General features: G+C 32.4%; 1 protein-coding gene across 1 annotated transcript in view; it reads left to right on the top strand.

Annotated features, from left to right (window-relative positions):
- The window catches only part of LOC145246709 (tetratricopeptide repeat protein 21B-like), a 1013541-nt gene that overhangs the window by 753000 nt on the left and 235808 nt on the right, over positions 1-24733 (top strand). Inside the window, exons 28-29 of the mRNA XM_080108443.1 lie at positions 9107-9188; positions 21766-21916. Of these exons, the coding sequence (XP_079964569.1) occupies positions 9107-9188; positions 21766-21916 (233 nt within the window). The remainder of the gene's footprint in view (positions 1-9106; positions 9189-21765; positions 21917-24733) is intronic.

Raw genomic sequence — 24733 nt, 5'->3', positions numbered from 1 at the left:
TGTAGCGGCCCTGGCAATACCTTCAATGTAATTGTTCCAACTCATGTTTCCTGTGAACGTTAGGCCAAGGAGTTTGAAAGATGTACTCTCAGATAAAGCGTCGTTGGCCATTGCTATGGGTGGTAGAGAGGGTTTCTTGTAATTATTGAATGAAACTAGTTTAGTCTTGGCAGCATTGAACGCGACCAACCACTTTTGTCCCCATTCCACTACAGATTGGAGGTCTTCCTCTAGTGTTTCTGCCATTTCTTTAGAAATGTGTTCATTCGTCTTCCTGTCGTGCCTGCCATAGAGTGTAGTGTCATCAGCATATATACCCATCTCAGAGGCAATGTTGTCGGGGAGGTCATTTATGAATATCAGGAACAATAGAGGTCCAAGGATAGAACCCTGGGGCACCCCCGCATTTATATCATATTGTTTAGATGTACGACCGTCGAGGACAACCTGGATTTTTCTCTTATCTAAGAAGGATTTAATTATGTTAAGTATTCTACCAGTGATACCGTATGATCTGATTTTACTGAGGAGACCCTCATGCCATACCCTGTCAAAAGCCTTAGATATATCTAGAGCTACCGCTCTGCCCTCCCCCACGTTGTCCAGTGAATGGTATATACGCCTGACTTGTGTATGAATGCATTATAATGGAATTTAATATTATAATGACATTAATTTGTGTGTATTTTGGGAGGGAAGACTTAGGTTTTAATTTACAAATTAATAAAAATGAAAAGACGAACTTATGTATGAATGAACTGAAATGTAGTCGGTGTAAATTTAATTTTATTATGAAATCAACGTGTTTGTGGCTTTTTTTGCTTGGCCACAGTATGTGTTTTGTGTCTTTGGGAGGGACTAATGGCAAACTGGATTACATTCTCCGGAAGTAAATTTACTGGAAAAGAGTGGAAAGACTCTTTTAATACAAAATGCAATATTCCATCTTCAATAAAAAAAAAATATATACAAGAAAATATATGTGCAATCATAAAATGGTAAGTCATTGAAGTAGAAAACAAATGAAATGTGATTTTGTAAAGTAATATGCAAATTAGTTTGCCTGAGTACTTTGATTGCATAGACATGTTCAATATATTCCTAAATTTATAAAAAAATATTGTAGATGAATGTGGTGTTTTAATGTTACTGTATGCGTTTGAGTATATCTTATAAAAATCTAAAATGATGTATACAAATGAATTCATTTGAATGATGTATCGGTTTTGATAGATGATTTTATATGTATATTTATAAAACTCTATCTTTTATTGGGCATGTAAAAAAATGGTTTTAAGTTTATTTTATCAATAATTTATTTTGCATTTGTTTAATTATATATCATTTAATTATTTCGACAATCAAACAAAATCGCTTTTTGATTGTGGCTATTATATATCATATCACTATATATATATATATATATATATATATATATATATATATATATATATATATATTAACAAGAAAATGGATGATGAAAATAAAAATTGAGTTAATTGCAGTAGTTATTAATTCATCAAATATTCAAAACAAGAAATGAAAATTCTTAAATCAACCATAGTTGTAAATCACGTGTCTCGGGTCCTTAATTATAATTTAAAAAGCGGATGTTTTTCTTTGCTTTCATTTTAAGAGCATGTCTCTACGAAATCGGAAGTTTAGGTTACTCGATAACCGTCATCATTTATTCAGAATAGTAGCTTTGTTATTGTTGTAACCATGTAATTTGTTCACTTAAAATTAAGCACACACACACACACACACACACACACATATACGCGCGCGCGTTTGTTTATTTGTGTGTGTGTGTGTGTGTGTGTGTGTGTGTGTGTGTGTGTGTGTGTGTGTGTGTGTGTATAAAATTCTTTTATGCAATAAGCGATACCAAAAAAAGAAAAATTGAGCAAACGAAGACATCTCCTCTCGAATGACTGGAAATATTCTTTCCACTCAAAATCCTAGGAGATTAAAATTATTTGGAGAAGGAAATAATCACTGACTTGTTTGCTTGACAGCGGTGTGTTTTTACAATTTAACACAAGAATAAATTGCCTGAATAATCCGAAATGCATTATGATGGAATTACAAATTAATAAAAATGAAAAGACGGACTTATGTATGAATGAACTGAAATGTAGTCGGTGTAAATTTAATTTTATAATGAAATCAACGTGTTTGTGGCTTTTTTGCTTGGCCACAGTATGTGTTTTGTGTCTTTGGGAAGGACTAATAGCAAACTGGATTACATTCTCCGGAAGTAACTTTACTGGAAAAGAGTGGAAAGACTCTTTTAATACAAAATGCAATATTCCATCTTCAACAAAATATATATATATATATATATATATATATATATATATATATATATATATATAAGAAAATATATGTGCAATCATAAAATGGTAAGTCATTGAAGTAGAAAACAAATGAAATGTGATTTTGTAAAGTAATATGCAAATTAGTTTGCCTGAGTACTTTGATTGCATAGACATGTTCAGTATATTCCTAAATTTATAAAAAAATATTGTAGATGAATGTGGTGTTTTAATGTTACTGTCATTGTGGTAAACCTTTCTTTGCATATGTATGTTTGAGTATATCTTATAAAAATCTAAAATGATGTATACAAATGAATTCATTTGAATGATGTATCGGTTTTGGGAGATGATTTTAAATGTATATTTATATATTTATAAAACTCTACCTTTTATTGGGCATTTAAAAAATGGTTTTAAGTTTATTTTATCAATAATTTATTTTGCATTTGTTTAATTATATATCATTTAATTATTTCGACAAACAAAATCGCTTTTTGATTGTGGCTATTATATATCATATCACTATATATATATATATATATATATATATCACATCACTATATATGTGTGTGTGTGTATATATATCTATATCATATCACTATATATATATGTGTGTGTATATATGTATATATATCTATATCATATCACTATATATATATGTGTGTGTGTATATATGTATATATATATATCATATCACTATATATATATGTGTGTGTGTATATATATATATATATATATATATTAACAAGAAAATGGATGATGAAAATAAAAATTGAGTTAATTGCAGTAGTTATTAATTCATCAAATATTCAAAACAAGAAATGAAAATTCTTAAATCAACCATAGTTGTAAATCACGTGTCTCGGGTCCTTAATTATAATTTAAAAAGCGGATGTTTTTCTTTGCTTTCATTTTAAGAGCATGTCTCTACGAAATCGGAAGTTTAGGTTACTCGATAACCGTCATCATTTATTCAGAATAGTAGCTTTGTTATTGTTGTAACCATGTAATTTGTTCACTTAAAATTAAGCACACACACACACACACACACACACACACATATACGCGCGCGCGTTTGTTTATTTGTGTGTGTGTGTGTGTGTGTGTGTGTGTGTGTGTGTGTGTGTGTATAAAATTCTTTTATGCAATAAGCGATACCAAAAAAAGAAAAATTGAGCAAACGAAGACATCTCCTCTCGAATGACTGGAAATATTCTTTCCACTCAAAATCCTAGGAGATTAAAATTATTTGGAGAAGGAAATAATCACTGACTTGTTTGCTTGACAGCGGTGTGTTTTTACAATTTAACACAAGAATAAATTGCCTGAATAATCCGAAATGCATTATGATGGAATTACAAATTAATAAAAATGAAAAGACGGACTTATGTATGAATGAACTGAAATGTAGTCGGTGTAAATTTAATTTTATAATGAAATCAACGTGTTTGTGGCTTTTTTGCTTGGCCACAGTATGTGTTTTGTGTCTTTGGGAAGGACTAATAGCAAACTGGATTACATTCTCCGGAAGTAACTTTACTGGAAAAGAGTGGAAAGACTCTTTTAATACAAAATGCAATATTCCATCTTCAACAAAATATATATATATATATATATATATATATATATATATATATATATATATATAAGAAAATATATGTGCAATCATAAAATGGTAAGTCATTGAAGTAGAAAACAAATGAAATGTGATTTTGTAAAGTAATATGCAAATTAGTTTGCCTGAGTACTTTGATTGCATAGACATGTTCAGTATATTCCTAAATTTATAAAAAAATATTGTAGATGAATGTGGTGTTTTAATGTTACTGTCATTGTGGTAAACCTTTCTTTGCATATGTATGTTTGAGTATATCTTATAAAAATCTAAAATGATGTATACAAATGAATTCATTTGAATGATGTATCGGTTTTGGGAGATGATTTTAAATGTATATTTATATATTTATAAAACTCTACCTTTTATTGGGCATTTAAAAAATGGTTTTAAGTTTATTTTATCAATAATTTATTTTGCATTTGTTTAATTATATATCATTTAATTATTTCGACAAACAAAATCGCTTTTTGATTGTGGCTATTATATATCATATCACTATATATATATATATATATATATCACATCACTATATATGTGTGTGTGTGTATATATATCTATATCATATCACTATATATATATGTGTGTGTATATATGTATATATATCTATATCATATCACTATATATATATGTGTGTGTGTATATATGTATATATATATATCATATCACTATATATATATGTGTGTGTGTATATATATATATATATATATATATTAACAAGAAAATGGATGATGAAAATAAAAATTGAGTTAATTGCAGTAGTTATTAATTCATCAAATATTCAAAACAAGAAATGAAAATTCTTAAATCAACCATAGTTGTAAATCACGTGTCTCGGGTCCTTAATTATAATTTAAAAAGCGGATGTTTTTCTTTGCTTTCATTTTAAGAGCATGTCTCTACGAAATCGGAAGTTTAGGTTACTCGATAACCGTCATCATTTATTCAGAATAGTAGCTTTGTTATTGTTGTAACCATGTAATTTGTTCACTTAAAATTAAGCACACACACACACACACACACACACACACACACACACACACACACACACACACACACACACACACACACACACACACACACACACATACGCGCGCGCGTTTGTTTATTTTTGTGTGTGTGTATGTAACTTTGAAAACAAATTGCTGCCAGTCAAACAATTAAAGATAAAAGGTATTTCTTAGCTTTGATATACATTCGTTATAAAAATTTCTACGGTTATTTTTCCGATTTCAATGAATAAATTTCACTTGTGTTTGGAGAGTAAAAACAGAATTGTTGATGTGTCAGCCTGACCTGGCATTGAAAATCTTCAAGCTAAAATGTTTTTTTTTTTTTTTTTTTTTTTTTTTCAGAAATAATAGTAAAGAAAAATACTAGATGAAGATTTTATTTGATATTTTATTGCATCCATCTTTGATAGCATTAAAATAAATTTCAATTTTTCTATATGAACATTTATTTACTGTGTATCGTTATCAATCTCTCGTTTGTATAATAGTATGCTAAGGTAATTTTATATCGTTACATACTTCATCATTCTTCAACCCTTTTTTAAAAGGTAGGATCGCTGAACCCACTTGTTTCCGGTTCTGGACAAACTGGAAAACAGTGGACGTTTATTATTTAGAAAAGTTTGTGAGGATGTTACTAACCAAACTTTTTGTTTGTTTGTTTTTTCTTCTCCATTCTCGGTTTTATTCCAGTAAAATGTATACTTATGAATGACGAAATTTACAATTAATTTAAGGATATCTTAAGTGTAAATATGGTATTATGGTGATTGAGAGGATTTTAGTTTAGAGTAGAGTACATGATCCTTGAATCTGTGAACATTCAGTGTGGGCGATACACAGAATGCAATTGCAAATTACTTAGGACATCTACCCGATCATGTTTGGTGGAACCAGAGCATGCTACCTCCATGGATCAAGTAAAGGGTTCCGTTCAAAAATCTGTGCAGATTTCAAAGTTCAACAAGATGCACTGAAGATGGTTGGAATTTATATCAGCCGAAACGTTGTGAAAATAATATTCCAAATGAGAACATCAGTTCAAATAATCCAAATAACATGAATTATCAATCTTTATCAAAAAAAAAAATGCAGAAACTGTATATTTACATACTGATCTGTTATTTATCAATTTATTTATTAATTAAATGATATATTGATCTGTGTTCTGAAAATATTTCATTTCATTGAATCATTCAGCAAACATAACTACAAATTTCATATGAAAAGAAAAAAGATTCTGTTTATGCTCTTCATTATGGCAACTTTCTTACATGGTCAGTATTTTCACCGTTTTAATGTTCCGAATAAATATTCTCTGTGGTAATGTCTTTCTAATGAATCACCACTTATTAAGGCTAAAATGCACTCGAGGAGAAGGATTAATGATATGGATAGATTAACAATTGGATGATGATTACTATTAGAGAATTAAAAAAATAAACTTTCAGCTACAACTCACTGAAAACATCTTATCCTGAAAACAGCAATTCTTTCCCTTTTGTCAGAAACATTGCTCATGAAATGTGAAGGCTAAAGAACAATAAAAGAGAAGCGAGAGTTACGAGGTTCACTTTCTATTCTCCATAAATATAATTAATTAGACTTGTTAGCCCGTTAAAGCAGACAAAAGTTATAGCCTGTTGACTTAGAATGAGTGCTTTATGCAAAATTGATGGTTGAATATGGTTAAATTTGTACTCATTTTTGCATTAAATATTAATACCTATTAATCTAAATGTTAATTTACTTGTCTGACGTCCGATGTCACAAAAAAAAAATAAATCTTCATCATCGCAAACATTAATTAATGAGAAACGAATTACCTTCTTGTATAGTCGCTTTTTATCAGTCAAAAATCATCAAAACCATTTCCTCTCCAGAAATTTTCAGAGAAAGCATATCTGTTTACGGTTTCAAATTGGCTTTTTTTTATAATCAAAAAAAAAAAAAAATCATGTTGAAAGGAGGCTAAGTTTTTTTGTTTTTTAATATAGATTCTTTTTAAAATTCAAAAGAAATGTGCGAGTGAATTGACAACTGTTCATTTATATTTTTTATTAAAAATTATTCAGAAAATAAAATGTGTTGAATTTTGATTAAAAAAAAAATGTAAATTTTTTAAATTCTTTTTAGCTTTAAAATGTAAAAAAAAAGAACTTACTAAAAAAATTGTTTCTAATTCATTATTTGTTTTATTATATTTTTATTCATTTTATTCATGTGTTTAAAAAATTTGCAACTACCGTGGAATTTCCATGGGTTCTGCTAGTCCTTATTAATCTCTAACTGAGCATTAGACGGATACCATAATACTTAGTTCACTGCACTTTATCATAACTAAAGTTCATACAAAATTTCAGATAGATCATCTCAGACATGACAGAAAAGAATAGACACCTTTAGAAACAGCTTATTTCAATAAATACATAATTTATACAAAAAAATAAAAAGTAAATGGTCACAAATTTAATAACTAATACTTGGTTGACATTCCCTTTTCTGTTTTTAGTGCTAGGACTCTTCTGAGTATGGCATTGATCAGTTGACGAATATCATTTTGAGGAATTTTTTGCCATGTCTGATGCAATAATGCTAAAAGTTCAGGCTTAGCAGATGCCTTCCTTTTATTTTTGTGAAGGTTCCGATCTAATATACCCCCAAAGGTTTACAATTGTTTTCATATCCAGGGACTGACTTGGCCATGGAAGATTTTTAATCCAATGTTGTGTCACCCTAGCAAAGTTACAAGGAGCTCTGTCTTTCATAAATAGGGAATTATCTTGGTTCATTTTACCATTTAAGAATATTGGTAGGAGTCCTACATGTAATATTGGAACATATTTAGCAGAATTGATGTTTCCTTCGCATTCCACCAGGTCTGTGCGACCATCACCTCAAATTGCATCATGTACCATAACTGAGAAACACCCACGTTTCAGTCTTGTTAGTCAAACTCTTACTGAGGGAGCCTCCATACCTATACTCTTTCATTGTCATGAAATAATACAAATCATGACTCATCAGAAAAAATGACATTGGTTCAAAAGGTCATATGTCTCTCCACCATCTCACATGCCAAATCTTTTCTGCACTTGATATTAGCAGGACGAAGAAGAGGCTTCCTTCTCGCAGCTCTATCATAGTAACCAAGCTTGTGAAGATATCTGGCAGCTGTTCCAGGACTGACACCTGCTTGTCTTGCAATGTCAGAGGCTTTGTGCTGAGGATCCTCTTCAACAGGCGACTTAGATGAGGTTTTCTGCACTCTTTGTTCCATCCTGTGAATTGTACGACCATTCTATTAACAGTAGAAAGAGATATTGAAAGATTTTCTGCTATTTTGTGTTGACTAAGACCATCTTCATGTTAACCCACGATTTTTCCTCACAGAAATTCTGATAGGTCTGATGTTCCTTTGGTTCGTGGCATGCTTCACTGTTGTTAGATGCAATTTTAATGAGATACTCAAAGTTATTTTAGCACAATTCTTATCTGTAAATATAAATAAGGATATATTAATCTTAGGAAATATATTTATCTTAGTGTCTATTCTTTTCTGTCATGTCTGTGTATATGTGTTTGTTCATGGGAAGAATATGTTTATTCAATTATATTTCATCTTTTATTCATAACTCGATGTATGTTAAATATAACAGAACATATATACAAATTAAAAAAAATCTATATTCCAAATTTCAAGATGTCCATCTTACCGTTTATTTCTTTCAGCATGTTTAAATGTTCAATTCTTGATAGAACCTGTTTCATAGCACAGAGATAATCATATAATCATTACATCAGTTTTTAAAATATTTTCCGCACTGACTCATCAGAAAAATATATTTATTTATGCAAACATTATTTGCCAATAATGTTTGTATGAATAAATATATTATAAACATGCTCTGTTTATTCATTGAGGGGTTTTATCTTAGGAAACTAAAATTATACAACCATTATATATATATATATATATATATATATATATATATATATATATATATATATAAACAAACAAACAAACCATTGACTTTTTCGGGCATCCTGTTCCACCTCCTTAACATATTTAGCATCTATGAAGAATAGTTTTACTTTTTCAAAATACATAGCCACGTGCAAATTCATTAGAAATATATTCTCTTTATTGTTTTTAGATGTTGGCCGATTTGTGCTTCAGCAGAAATGACTACGAAAATTCTTTAAAATACTACAAGCAACTATTGACCAATAAACCAGGTATGTATATATATATAATCTATGATATAAATCTCACCTGTCTGTTTAAATGTATGTATGTATGTCTCGCAAAAACTTTGGACAAAAGGGACAGATTTTTACGAGATTGGTATTGTTTTGAAGCTCGGCCCTTCGGATGATAAATATAAAAAAATTGGCCAAAAACATTAATTCCTTCATCCTAAACTCGGCCGTTTTGTACAAGGAGGGGTCGATTCTTTTCGCCGACATTTTAGCAAGTCATCATCACTGTTGAATTGACTTCAGTTAATTTCAACACTTTTGACTTCCGTTCGCGTTATGGAGACATCGACTAAGATGTCAGATTTTCTTGCACTTTCTTTTCCACCTTCATGGCATGGGTTCAAGCCTGTCTGCCTACTACCACTTTTTTTTTCTCAACACATAGCTCCAAACTTCCGGGCAACGCCGGGCACCCAGGCTAGTGATATATATATATATATATATATATATATATATATATATATATATATATATATATATATATATATATTTTATTACTGTCATCAATTACTAAAATGAATGTTTTTAAATGTTCACTTCTTCTGACCGAATGCTCTTTTTGCTTTACAAATGTTTTTTTCTTTGCAAATGTCTCTACCTGACCCCACACTTCCTCTCTCCTCCTTCCATGAAATATTGTGTTTGGATCACTCAGATTATGTTGCCATGGTTTTTTGGTTTGATAGACAGGGCTTAACCCTAAGGTCTGTTTGCACATATGCTATTAGCTGATAGTGGATTAGTTTATCTAGTCAGATGACTAAGTGGATATTAAATATAGAAATATAGCCAGTTACAGCCTAGAAATTAGAGACAAAAGTTTGTAATGTAGATGCTATTATCTGGAATTAACTCTTAGTTAAAGAAAATGGATCGTTATTTATGTATTTATAACCAGCTGTGCCAATTCGACATTGCTCAAGATCAATTATATTCGCATTTCCTTTGTAAATATTCCTATTTTGTATAACCACAACGTTTTTGGTATCAGTATCTATGCTAACTGAGAACTTGGTTTTGATTTGATAAGAATGAACCCAGACATAAGTAAGAACTTGAAAGAGTAAGTTAATAATCCAGAAATAAATGTGTATAAATAACAAATGAATCTTTGTTTTTGTTTATGAAGAAAACAATGAAAAATGTTACTGTTAGCAAAACTTGAATATAAACAAAAAAGCAAGTAAGGAACAATAACTCATGTAAAAAAATAAATTATTCAACTTAGCTGCTTTTTCTTTTAAAATGACTATTTAAGAATTTCTACATACCAGAAAACTTTTAGATTGGATTAGTTTTTTTTTTTAAATATAACTTTTAGCTAAGTATGTTAATATATGGTAATTAACATTGTATAACAATAACAAATAAAATTAGTTTGTCAAAATCAAATTTTAACTTGTCAGTTTAAATGCTATTTAGGCCCAACTTTGAAAATTATAGTATATAGCAAAAATTGTGGTCAATTCTTATTCTTTAATGTTAGTTTGTTCCAATTAACAAATGAATGACTTAGGATTATACCTTCAACTGCAGATCACAAGGAGGCTAAAGGAATGACAAACAAAACACTAGCATCTATTCTGCAACACTCTGAAATTGATATGTCGTAAAACATTTTTAAATAAAGTGTCACCAAATCCAATATGTGTAATGATTGGTGTCTGATAGCCTTGGAAATAAAAAAAGGAAAATGGCACTAACCCTATGCAGGTTTAAGTTAAGTTAAGAGGAAGTTCCATGGGAGTATGAAATTCACAAGTAGTTTCCAGTCGCATGCATATCTCCATTAGGGAAGATGATCACGTAAGGTTTTTGCAGGTCTTGCAGCGAGGTGTCGACGTCCTCCTACATATAGTGGCTAGAATTCACAAATTGGTCATCTGGTACCCATCGAGTACTGACCAGGCTCAACATTGCTTGACTTTTGGTGATCTAACAAGAACCGATGTGTCAACATGATTATGCTGATAGCCTAAAACCGCTCACGAAATATAGTTAGCTAAAGCATCTTACATAGGAAAGATTTGAAATTAAGTCAATTGCTGCCAGAAATTTAGATCAACTAGATGTCATGTAGGGTCCAGAGAAACATTTTTATATTGATACCTTATTTGCTCAGTGTGTATAGATCACCCAGAAGGTATGTATACTTAAGGAACAAAGTTTCCATTAGTTAAGCTAAATAAAAGTTAAATTAATTTTTGTCTACTTATCGGCCTTCCAAGAAATAAATCAATAGAACCTCCTCAGCCTCAAGATAGACAATAAGATTTTCAATTAAGGAAAGAAACTATCAGGCATGTGCATGTGGTGTGATGTATGAAAGTGGAACCTGGTCACTGAGGGTTGGGGCATGTGTTGCATGGAGAGCAAATTATATGAGAATAGTATGATGGATGTGTAATGTCAGTTTTAAAGACAAGCTTAGTTCTGATGATCTCAGAAGAAGATTAATTCTAGACAGGATAAGGAAATTTGTGCAGAACAGGAGACTTTGATGGTATGGCCACATTGAAAGAATGGATGAGAGTTCTTTGGTTAGTAGATGTAGAACAGTTGGGGTTCACTGAGTCAGGCCAAGTGAAACATGAGAGAAAAAAGTAAGAATGGATTTGAAACAAAAAAAAAAATCAGGGATAAATAAAAACCTGGTAAGAGATAGGTTACTTTGGATGTCAATTTCTAAAAGCTGTTTAATGTATGCCAGCACACAAACTAGACGTTAACCTAGTAAGGAAATATATCTCAAAACATATTACTCTATTCGAAAAATAATCTGATTATACATTAGATTTTGTTCTTGAAGGTTTTTCAATTTCAGTAAATTACCAGTGTGAGGCAAAAAATCGAATTATTTTAACAGTCTCAATTAAATCACCTCCATTCTTCACTTTGAGTTATTAAACCTAATGTTCCTTCTTATTCTTATTAGTGAGATCTTTTTATTATCAAATCTGTTGCCAAGGTCGCTGGAAAAATGGTTGGATCACTAGATATCTCATTGCCGATGCAGTTTTCTACTTGTATAAGAGCCAAGTACGTCCTAGGATGGAGTACTGTTGCCACATCTGGCACGAGCTGCTCGAAGCACACTATCTTGCCTTGACAGAGTTCAAAACTGATTTTGTATCCTAGTAGAGGATGCCCTCTTCTCTTCCCTGCAACTTCTTTCCCAGAGAAAAGATGTGGATAGTCTGTCTCTACTCTATCGTTATTTTTATGGTAAGTGCTCGTTTGAGCTCCAATCTATGGTCCTCTCTTGCCAAACTTTCATGAAAAATACTTGTCTAACTGAAACCACTATCAATAATTTTCCCCACTTTTTATCTGTGCCTAAACTTAAACATGGATTCCATGAACAAAGCTTCTTTTTTAGAAATGCCCACCTGACTACAATATTGTCTTCAAGTCCAACGTAAATAAGTTCTTGATGAGTGATCTCCTTAAGTAAACCAATTTACCAAATTTCTACTTCTAATAATTACTAGGTTATTGTTCCAATGATTATCATACACTCATTAACCCTTATTCTCGAGTGGCCTCTGGGCCCTGATAAGAGGTGACTCTTCCATATACCTGCTTTCCAGCTGACTACAATATGGTCGTCTTCAAGTTCAATGTAAACAAGTTCTTGATGAGCCGCTCCCCTTAAGTAATCCAATTTACCAAATTTACACTTCTAACGATTACTATGATATTGTCCTTTTGACCACTGTACACTCTTTAACCCTTATCCTCGAGTGGCCTCTGGGCCTTGATAAGTGGTGATTTCTTTGAAAAAAAAATTTTTTTTTTGTGCAGCCTCGAATTTTTTTTTAATTATATCGCATTTCTCATGCTATAGCATTAATGCTCATAATACTCAATATGAGGTTTTATTAAATATCCTCACAATAACATTTGCTTCTCTTGAAATAAATCATCCATTCAATAATTTGATTTGCCTTTCATACAGTTGACAAAATATAATGGCATCTAAATTTATCATTAAAAGAAAACTGAATAATGGGACGCAATCGTTTGAACAATATCTGCTCAATTTATTTTTCATCCTCTTCACTATTTATAAATAATATAATTAATGTGATTTCTAAATATAGAAAACACTTTGGTAATCGTTCTCTTCACTGGAAATTTATTGGTAGAATCGATTTGAAAAATTAATCCTTGCACACAATTTGTATTTTATAACAGAATTAATTTTACGACAAATTACCTCAACTTCACTTTCTAAATTTATAAATTGCGACGTAAATAAAAAAACAAGTTTTCAAAAAAAATTTCCAACTTGATAAAGCAAACACAACTTTGTTTCTTAAATGATAATGTACAAGCAATAAATTTCTAGACACAGCTGGTGCAGAGACTTATCCTTCAACCAGAACTAGCGCCCATCCTTACAAAACTGTTTAAACGTTATCTTAAGGAGAATTGCTTCCCATCACCCTGGAAAATCTCATCAATATGCCCTGTATTTAAGAATTCAGGTGATCGCTCATCTCCCTCTCAGTACAGGCCAATAATTCTCCTGTGCGTCATGAGTAAGTTGCCGGAATCTGTGTTAAATAGAGAAGTAATCAACCATCTCAGCAAAAATAACCTTCTGTGTGACACGCAATATGGTTTCTGTTCTGCTAGATCTACAGCAGATGTGCTTACAGTTATATCTCATAGGATTAGCGAATCTCTTGGCATATCAAAGGCCTTTGATAGAGTATGGCATAAAGGTTTACTTCACAAGATCTCCAGCTATGGTATAGCTGCAAATGTCTTCGCAATTATTAAATAATTTCTCTCTGATAGGTTCATAAGAGTAGTGGTTGATGGGCAGAAACCAGAAGCTCTCAGTATTAATGCTGGAGTCCCTCAGGGGTCCATCCTGGGCCCAACTCTCTTCCTGATCTACATTAATTATCTTTCAAATCACATCCTTATATTATTCGTAGACATTTATGCTGATGACACTGATGATCTATGGTAGCACATCTAAGACCGTAAATGACTAAGTTCTCTCTGATTCTCTCTCCTCTGATCTTGAACACGTGGCACAATGGAGAAAGAGGTGGCTTATTACTTTTAATGTATCTAAAACCAAGCTTTTATCTTTACATCATCAACGCTCAGATCCCCATCTGGCATCAATTGAAATGAATGGCTCTCATCTTGGGGAGGCCTCATGTTTTGACAAGCTTCTGGGCTTGACCTTTACTCCTGATCTTAAATGGAACACATACATTAAATCCGTTGCCAAGGCCGCTGGAAAAATGGTGGGATTCTTCTATCGATCCAGTAGATATCTCACTGCTGATGCAATTCTCTATCTATATAAGAGCCAGGTACGTCCAAGGATGGAGTACTGCTACTACATTTGGGTAGGAGCTGCTAGAAAGGACTTATCTTGTCTTGATAGAGTTCAAAATAGACTTTGTAGTCTCGTAGGGGATGTCCTTTTCTCTTCTCTCCAACTTCTTTCTCACAGAAGAGATGTTGCGAGTTTGTCTCTGCTTTATCGTTATTTTCATGGCAGGTGCTCGACTGAGCTCCAATCTATGGTCCCCCCTCGCTAAACTTTCACAAGAAACACCCGTCTAGCAGAAAACACTATCACTAATTCCCCCACTCTTTATCTGTGCCTAAACCTAAACGTATATTCCATGAACAAAGCTTCTTTCTTAGAACTGCACGCCTGTGGAATTGTCTTCCGTTTTCCTGCTTTCCAGCTGACTACAATATGGTTGTCTTCAAGTTCAACGTAAACAAGTTTTTGATGAGCCGTTCCATATAGGTTAACAAATTTACCGAATTTCCATTACTAACGATTACTATATTGTCCAATTTCTACTGTACACTCTTTAACCCTTCTCCTCGAGTGGCCTCTTGGCCTTGATAAGTGGTTATGCCTACGTAAAAAAAGAAAAAATTCTATGATTATACTAATCAAACAGATAATAAAAAAGAATATATCATTAGACATTTTTTTTTTCGCAAGGCACAGATTTATTAATGAACAAAGAAAAGTAATCAACGTTGTTTTGATGATTTATCTCTGTAAATGACATTACCTTTTGTTTCAAGAGAGTGCACATATATTTTACAAGTGAATGGGAAAGGGGTGTATGATTATGATAGTAGTTTCCTAAGATTTCTGCATTTCATCAATTTCGTTAGTAGAATCCACTGGTCAGATTTCTGTAGTTGCATTTCTGATGTGACAGCCAAATTTTCGATCTTCCTTACTGTACTATAGTTGACATTATTATTATTATTATTAGGATAGTGTGTGTGTTATTGTTATTTTATATTTGTGTGTCATACTTACATCGGATTGACTGTCATTTAATTGTTATAGACTTCCGTTTCTTGTAATAAATAATTTTACCAAGAATTCTTCATAGGTTTTGATTTCAATTTCGATTATAGCTGATGGCACTTAAGTCATCTACTTTTTTTTTATATAGAAATAATTTTATGGAGCGTGTGGAATAGTCTGGAAAGAAAATTTATGGAAAGTTCTTCCAGGATGTAGTAGATGTGGTGAATAAGAGATCATGACAATAATTAAGAGTTGGGTATCTGGCTAAGAACACTGAAGGAGGCAGTAAGAACACAACTTTTCAAGGAGAGGATGTTGCTGCAGAATGTTGAATTTGTGGAAAGTTTTCTGAGTTAGTTGCACCCCTTCAGCAGGGTGTGACAGGTTGACTTAGAGAGAGTACCACAGAAGGCATGACTATGTGAGGCTTTGAATTTACTGGAAGGTTTGTTGGAAATTTGGAGTGGAGCATACTGGAAAGAGGTCTGAGGATGTAAAAACAAGTGAGAATGGTAGTAGGGGTGTGGAGGGGCAAGCAATCAGAACATAATCATCCGTATTTGATAGTCATTCACAATGTCTCAAAAAGGTGGAAAATCATAGATTTTCAGTGTTCTGGGACAAACATGTGATAGAAAAGGAGATGTTTCATAATTATGCTCTGTTGGCCTTGGAGGTAAGATGTATGCATGGGGATAAAACCCAAGTAATGCCAGTAATAGTAGGTACACTAGGTGTAGTATCAAGTTGTCTGGAAGGCCATTTGACAAAACTATGAATCTCTGATGTTTTGGGCGGTCTTCATATCTCTGCTATTGTAGGTACCACTAATATCCATAGGAAAGCTCTTAATCTTTTAAGTTCCTGGTTTGGAGCCGGGATTGAGCCGAACTGGACTGGCAGTGGCTCCCATGGCCAAAAGAGTGAGCACTGGCGCCCGTGGCCAAAATGAATTTACCATGCCAAAGTAACAACATTATTGTCTATAAACCCATTCTTAACATGGGGATTTGATTATGTGCTGTGATTATTATATGCTTTCACCTAATGTGTCAAATAAAAGTAGGGTAGTGTAATCTATTAGATAGCAGCTGTTACTGCCCGTCTGTAATGTATAATGAAAATAAAAGAATGAACTAGAAATTAATTATCACCCAATGAATTTATTACGGGGGGGGGAACATTATGTCACAAGGAAAAGAAACAACCAAAAAACACTGTGGCGAACCTGAACAATGATTCCCGTAGCCTTTTTCCTTTTAACTTTGTTGTAATTTTTTCTGGCCATTATCATTGAGTACAGACTTAATGTTCAGATTAAAAAAGAAATTTAAGGTAGTATTTTTAATGACTATAATAGCCGAGGATCAATTTGTAATGGTAATGTTCTAATAAACGAAACACTTCTATTTTTGCCACATCAGTTGTTAATGCTGCCCCTAGCCATTAAATGTTTCACTTTTTTGTTGGTAAGGTGTATACAATTTTTTCTAAGGTATTTTGGTCATGTGAAAGCTAAGCGTGTGATCTATTATAAGCGCCATAGAAATTTGTGAAAAATTGAAAAGGAAAAATCTGAATACTAGTGGCAGCATTAACAACGGGAATGGCTAAAAAGTGGGTGTTCATTGTATTAGAACGTTATAATTCCAAATTTAAGCCTGCAAGCACTGACAATCGGCTGGAAAATTTACGAATAAGTGAAAAATAAAAAACATAAAAAGTAAAGGGTAGGGGGAGCATTGTTCAGGTCCACCAATTCTTTTTTTTTTCTTTTTTTAATTATTTTGCAATCTGAAAGTAGTGTGTTTTAAATGGCCTAAAAGGGTAAACATGTCCAATCGCTGACCGTAAATGGGTTGCAAGACTCTAGCCACAACTTCACAAACATAAAAGCCAAATTGAAAAGGCAAAGAGTGTGTGCATAAATATATAAACATTTATGTATTTTACACGTCATTATTATTATATTTTGTGTGCTTATGTAGATTGGTGATTTTTTAAATCGACGCGTTTCGTATATATTTATATATTGAAGAGTTTAGCTTGCAAATAATCGCATATTTTTTATTATAATTTGTTAAAAAACAAATTATTTTTATTATTTTATTAAAAGAAATATGGTGTGGAAATAAGATTGTTGGCAAAAAATAAGTTCGTTTTATTTCGTTTAATAAAGTTCTGTATTTTTTTCGGAAAATAATAATGAATATATAATCAAAAAATGGAAATATTTAGGAGCTCACCTCTTCAATTTAGTCCAGTGTTAACATCTTCAACATAGCCATATTCTCTATATAGTATTAATAAAGGTAATGTTCAAAGCTCAAATGAATAACACATGTAAAATTGTCGCTGAGAAATAATCTTGCCATAAGTTAAATAACACGCGCGTCAGAAAACAAATTATTACATAAAAACTATTTGTCAGCGATAATTTTTTACATACGATATTTATTATCATAATACCGGAAAACCTAAAAATGTCATCAAATTGGAAAAGATAAAATAATTAAATAAACTTCTGTATTTTTTTATTTTTTCAGGAGAAATCTTGATATAAAAGACGCAAATATTTGGGAGCTAAACTCTTTAATATATAAATATATATGAAATACGTCGGTTTGAAGCATCACCAATCTACACATAGTGTGTTTAATGGTAAAAAATACGATGTGTAATTTTTTTGTTGTTATGACAAAGATGTCGACGACGATGAAAGATTTTTATAGTAAACTACATGTTTTAAACTTATAAAAGAAAGCAAGTAAATGGATTATTTAATGTTGATTTAATGATTTTATCTCTTTTGTATTCTTTAGCTTACATAGCTGAAATGACCTATGCATAAAATGAACTTGACGCTGGGCAAAATAATGTCTCTTAGTGACGCCATATTTTAATGTTAGTAAGCATATTCTATAAAGCAAAGAACTGAATTCCAGAATATGAGAAATTGCAAATTGAATAGATTTGGTAAATTGTCAAAGGTTGAATAATGGATGGACCGTCTTTGGCATGGGAGCCTTTATTATTTATGAATCGGAAATTGTAAAGATTATGTTGAGTCTATGTATGCATGAGTCACTTATGGTCGGTGTAATCACAGAATCTGTGGAACGTGTAGAATTAGTCCCGGTGACAACTAGTAGAAGCAGTAGGACTAAATATTTAGAGAGAAAAATAGGGACTTATTCCTCTAAAGATGTTTCGATTGTGATGATGTTGTTTGTAGGATGCAATGTAGTATTTTATTATCATGACTGAATGTGTCTAAAATGGTATTCAAAAGCTACATAAGATAATCTAGATATATTGAATTTGTATGTGGCATCGGCTGTTTCAGAACTAGGATACTTTGGTCCAGAAGGGAATTTCTGCAGTCATTTTATTATATATGAAGATGTGTTTTAAGAATTTTCAACTGCCATTAAATTTCTGCAGGTTTTGCTAGTAAGTGAGTAATCTGTTGGTGCAAAGTTCAGATAATATGTTGGGCGATACATCATTTCTTGGGCATATTTTTTCCAGGGGATCTTTGTTCTTTTGTGCAGTGTAGCATTATCATGGTGAGGGATGAGCAATCATGTCAAATCCATTATTCAACCTTTGACAATTTACCAAATCTTTTCAATTTGCAATGAATGGTTGCACGGTGGACATTAAATCTATGCCGAGTTCTGGAATCGAACAAGTCAGATTTGCATCAACAGTGGCTTTCAATGCACGCATTATGAATGCCTTTCCTTGATTAATCTTTCAAGCTGTCATCTCCAGTTTTCAATTATGAAAACCATATTCTGCATTTTCTTTCAGTCTCAATTGAGTGTGTTGAAGTGATTTTTTGAATGCCTTTGCACTGTTCATATTGCTTTAAGTGAATATGTCATGGATATAATTGCTTCAATGAGGATGAAAGAAAATTGAAAGAAATTGTAATATCTGGTTGATTTTTTCCATATTTCTGTATTAAAATTAGTTAACTTTGTGTATTTTGTACATCAATGTAATATTTCTAAATTACAGATTGAATTAATTTTTTGAATTAGTTATAAATAAATATATTCTTTATTTAAATAAGAAATAGAATAGAATAAAAGAAAATTTTAAAATTCCTATTTAAAAAATAATTTGATTACTAAATCAAATCCACCAGAATGCATTTCGATTTCTTTGTAAACAAGTCAGCCATTTTAATCTTATGTTAGGTCTTAATCTTCGTTATATATAAATGAACTGTAATCCTTTTGAAATTGAAAATAGATTTTAAAGCATTTAACCTGTGGAATAGAAAATCATTTCTAGCTTTAAAGTTATGAGCCGATACCAATTAATTAGTTTTATAACAAAAAAATAATTGTTCAATTAATAATTTTATGACCAAACGATACCAAACTAACTTTCAAAATCCTAATTTTTAGAAGTAAAAAATAATCATTTAGTACAAAAACTAAATGCGATAGTTAAAAAAAAAAAAATTAAAAACAAAAATAGATACACGTAGATATGACTAGTTTCAATTATAATTGAGAAGTTAGAAACCGTCAAGTCGAATTAGTGATTTACGTTGGTGTACTGACATTCTCTAGCATCATGAGTTGGAATAAGTACATAGAACATGCTGCTAAATCTGCTGCAATTAAGGTAGATTCCCTTTACCAGGCTAGAAAACTTTTTACATCTGCCAGTATCTTATTATCTATATATCTATAAAAGTGAGAATGTGTGTGAGAACACTTCTCAACCCATATTCTCAGCGAATTTTTGATCTACAGACTTACAATTTGGTATGTAGGATATTCAGACACGTGAAAAACTTTTTAATCGGTTTTCATCCAAAACAAAAGAGCTGCTAAGGGGGCAAAATTTAAAAATTGGTACTTAGGGTTATCAGATTTTTATCCGTTTGTCAACTGTGCATGCACGGCCGTGAAACATGACCGCTTCTTTATGTTAGTAAGAATAAGTAGGTTTAAAATCATTTTGTAAAGATTGTGTTAAGCTGGTCTAATCGTTATCGTACTAGACTCAATGTCTTTAGGTTTTGGTTTCGGTCTCAGCTTGATTATTTTTTTTTTTTACTTACAAGAAGTGAACTGTTTAGAAAAAAAAAACATAGCATTCAAATGTACATGCCACCATCTCTGTATGAAGTAAAATATAATATTTATGCGCATTTTACGACCGGGCAACGCCAAGCGGCCAGCTAGTATCTCTTAAAAAGTAATCATTCGCTTGCACATGGAGCACTGTTACCTCATCTGGGTTAGCGCACCACCGTTAGCCACTATCTCTAGAACAGGGTGCAAAAAAGAGTTTCTAATATTAACCCTCATACTGTTTCAGTTTCATTGTTACAGTATTGCATTCCTGTAGTTTTACAAGTACTTCTATGGAATGTGCTCTGATGAACTTTCTGCACTTATACCCCACCTCTAATGTATTTCTACCTATAATTCACACAACTAGTTGCAAAATCTCATCCTTTCATTATAAAGGTACCTAGCTGCTGGAAGATTTTCTATTCTGATAGCTTCCTTTTTTGGAGCATACGTGTTTGGAATTCCCTTCCTGCTCACTGCTGTATACCATCATTGCTTCATTCTAAGTTGGCCAGAAGGGCAGAAACATGCCATGGGTCGCTTGTACACTGCTATTGATTTATTTAATCCAATTTTCAAGCAAGCCTTCTGTCCTAACAACTCATCTTGCTCAACTAATTTGCTATCTCTAGAAAACAGAAATTATTTGTTATTATCTTTGTATTTAATAAATTGTTATCTTTGTTTAAAAATAAGTTGTTATCTTTCTATTGAAAATATTCTCTCTGTTTTAACATATAACCTTTGATATTTCTCAGTTATATTTTACTAATATAACATCTCTTCAGCTAATTGCTTAGATTAACAGCATCTGTGGTTTTCATACTTTGAATCAGTTATTTTGTTGTATTAGTTTTGTTTTGTTTTTTGTTTGTTTGTTTTTGTTTTTTGTTTTTTTACATTTGATTTAAGCATTTATTTTTCTGGAAATAATTTAGCCTATTTCCTGGCACCGCTGTCTTAAAATCTCGGTCTCCTTTGACAGCTCTTGGAGATATTTTCAACTGAAGAAGTTTAATGAACTTCATTAGAAATATCAAGATTTCCAAACGCACTGACAACTAAAACATAATGCAAGTAGCTGAATAGAATTGCTAATTAGTGTGCTTTTGTTTTTTTTTTTTCTTTCCATCAGACAATTATGAAGTCCTGGCCAAGTTGGTTGACCTTTTGAGACGGTCAGGAAATTTAGAAGATGTGGCTGACTATTTAGAGACGGCCAAGGAAATGTCTCCATACAGCAAGACAGATGCAGGATTCAATTACTGCCTCGGACTCTATGACTGGTTTGTCACATTTTAAATACATTTTTGTTGTTGTTTCAACTTTCTTTTCTTTTTTTTTCAGTTGCATCAATGATCTTTTGATGAATTTATGTTATTTTCATTATTCAAACTACGGTTTGCATCAACATTTCGGTCGATGTAACCTCCAACCTTCTTCAGATGTATTTTCTAAAACTCAAGAGAATGAAATCTACATAGAAATTTTAAATGGAACCCTTTATTTGATCCATGGAGGTAGCATGCTCTTGTTCTGTCAGCCATGCCTAGGTAGAATTCCCAAGTAATTTGCAATTGTATTTTAGGGGTCACTCTTTAACTCCCCCAGAAGAGTGTACAACTGAATTTTACAAAGTACTTTACAAAGTACTTTATCCACTATGCCACAGGTCCTTGCGGACAGTCAAATAACATTCAAGATGAGAACAGTAGTCTTAAAAATCTAAATACAAATAATCAATCCCCATCTAAAAAAACTCAGAAATGTAATATCTTTTGTAAAGTCTGCAAATTCGACAAGTGCATGTTGATAAAAAAGGAAATAATGAGAGTTCTGCACGTTTTTAGTGGAATTGCACTTTTGTTTTAAAAATCCCCCAAAATGTGATTTCTGCTTAAATTGCTAGAGCCTCTCATAGATGTGAGTTTTCAGCTTTTGGATCATTTTTTGTTTGTTTTGTTTTTAAATATGAAAAGGCTGATTTTTCGTATGATGATAGTTCTCTCTGAAAACTGAAAATGGTTATTTTGCCGTGAGATCCAAAGCTTAAAGCAGTTCATGATGGCTAAGGGGGTTAGATGACTTTTGTCTCATCAAAGAATGACTTCCTGTCTCCTTCCTTCACTTTGTATGTGCTCTTAATGTCTTTTAATTTTGATTTTCTTAGTTGAAACTGATTGGAATTGTTTAAGAAAATTTTTTTTTAATTAATTTTGTGCTGCCCTCTCCGCACACACATACACACACGGCTCCCCAAGTTGGAAAATTCGTCTCTATTTCAGTTTTTTGCCATTAGCTACTCACATTTTTTAAATGCTTATTTCACGTTAAACAATTGCCACTTGACCATAAAGGGCTACCTAATTGGAATCATGTTTACAGAGAACTATGTGGGCAGTTGAGCGGTGAGATGTCTGTTCACAATATATTTAAACTTCTGCTAGTTAGTATAATCAGAAAATCCAGGAATAGGGAAAGAATTCCAAAGTCTAGCAAGCCATGAGAAGAAACTATTAGAGTAAAAGACTTTTTGGTATCTGTATTTGTTAGTATGATGTTAAAGTTCATCAAGGGATAAATTTTCCTAACTCTATTCAAGCTCTCTCTACCTTCAAACACCCCGGTAAAACTAAACTGTATCTAATAGTGAAGCCCCGATTTGGGATCCCTGGGGAGTGTGGAGTGACCTCTTAGTTATCGCTAGTCTGGGTGCCCGGCATTGCCTGGGTGTTTGGAGGTGGGGGTTGAGCAAAAAAAAAAAAGTATTAGTAGGCAAGCAGGCTCGAACCCATACCACAAAGGAGGAAAAGAATGTGAAAAAAAAATGTGACATCTTTGCCGTTTCATCCATCGCCAAACCAGAAGTGGTGAAAGCTAGTCAATCAAAAAGAGGGGATGACTTTCAAAAATATGGGCGAAAAAAGCGACCCCTCCCTGTAGAAAAGTATCCAGTTGAGAGTGAAAGAATTAATGTTTTTGGCCAATTTTTCGATATTTGTCGTCCAAAGGGCTGAGCTTCAAAACGATACAAATCTTGTGAAAATCCGTCGCCTGTGTCGAAAGTTTTAAGCATACATACATACATACATACATACATTTAAAGAGACAGATGAGATTTATATTATAGACTAGCGGGGTTACCCGGTGTTGCCCGGGTGAGAAACATGGGGGGGGAGGTAAAACAGTTTTGTTATGTAGGTAGGATCGAACCCGAAGCCCTGAGGTGAAGTTGGAAAATAAAATGTGAAAAAAACATGACACATTAACCAATCAGCCAGCAAGAAAGAGTTACTGAAAGACGTTTGAATTTATTTAAGAAGAGAGAGAATTGACAGGTGCCCGCACCTAATGACTTAATGAAGTCAAGTGAAATCTTGGAGTTAACATTTTCTGCGAGCGTTATGACGACGTAAACAGTAGCTAGTCAGCAGTTAACATTTTCTCCAGGACAGTTTTTAATGAGGTCAATAACTCGGTTTTTTTTTTTTTTACCCAACTTTGGGGAAAACCAGCTCCCCGTTTATTAGGGGTGTGTCCAGACGAAAGCAATTGTTTGATATGACGCTAAAAAGCCGACATTGACCAAACGTTTACATCGCTTTCCGGAGACCACCGGGAACTGCTGATTTGAATCCAGTTTTGCTTTTTTATACTGAAAAGCGAAAGATACACGCGACGATCTAAAAATCTGGAAAAATAGCGCGTGAAAGTCGGGAAAATTAAATACACATGCAACCCCGTTCGTAACTCTTAGATATTATCATTTAGATGTGATATAAAAAGTTTTAAGAAGGAATGAGCCGACCGAGAAGTCCAGCGAAAAAAGCCTTTTACAGACATACACAAAAAGCGAACATACATACACACATTTTCGCTTTTATATTTGTAGATTACTCCCAGATCCACGAGTGGGAGTACTTGTTAAGATCCTATCTATTGGTTAAATAGAATATATTTACAGACAATTTCGTTACAGCGTGTATATTTGCGAAACAAATGAATCTACAAACTAAGTTTAATAACAAAACATACATTTTTACGTAGAAGTCACTCTAGAAAAAGCATGAAACCACCTGATGTAAAGGACTAAAAAGAAATAC

Source organism: Euprymna scolopes, chromosome 24, assembly GCF_053919585.1.
Source record: "Euprymna scolopes isolate OS-2025 chromosome 24, ASM5391958v1, whole genome shotgun sequence".
NCBI lineage: Eukaryota > Metazoa > Mollusca > Cephalopoda > Sepiida > Sepiolidae > Euprymna > Euprymna scolopes.
The sequence above is the reverse complement of the archived record's forward strand: the minus strand, read 5'-3'. Positions and strand labels throughout refer to the sequence as shown.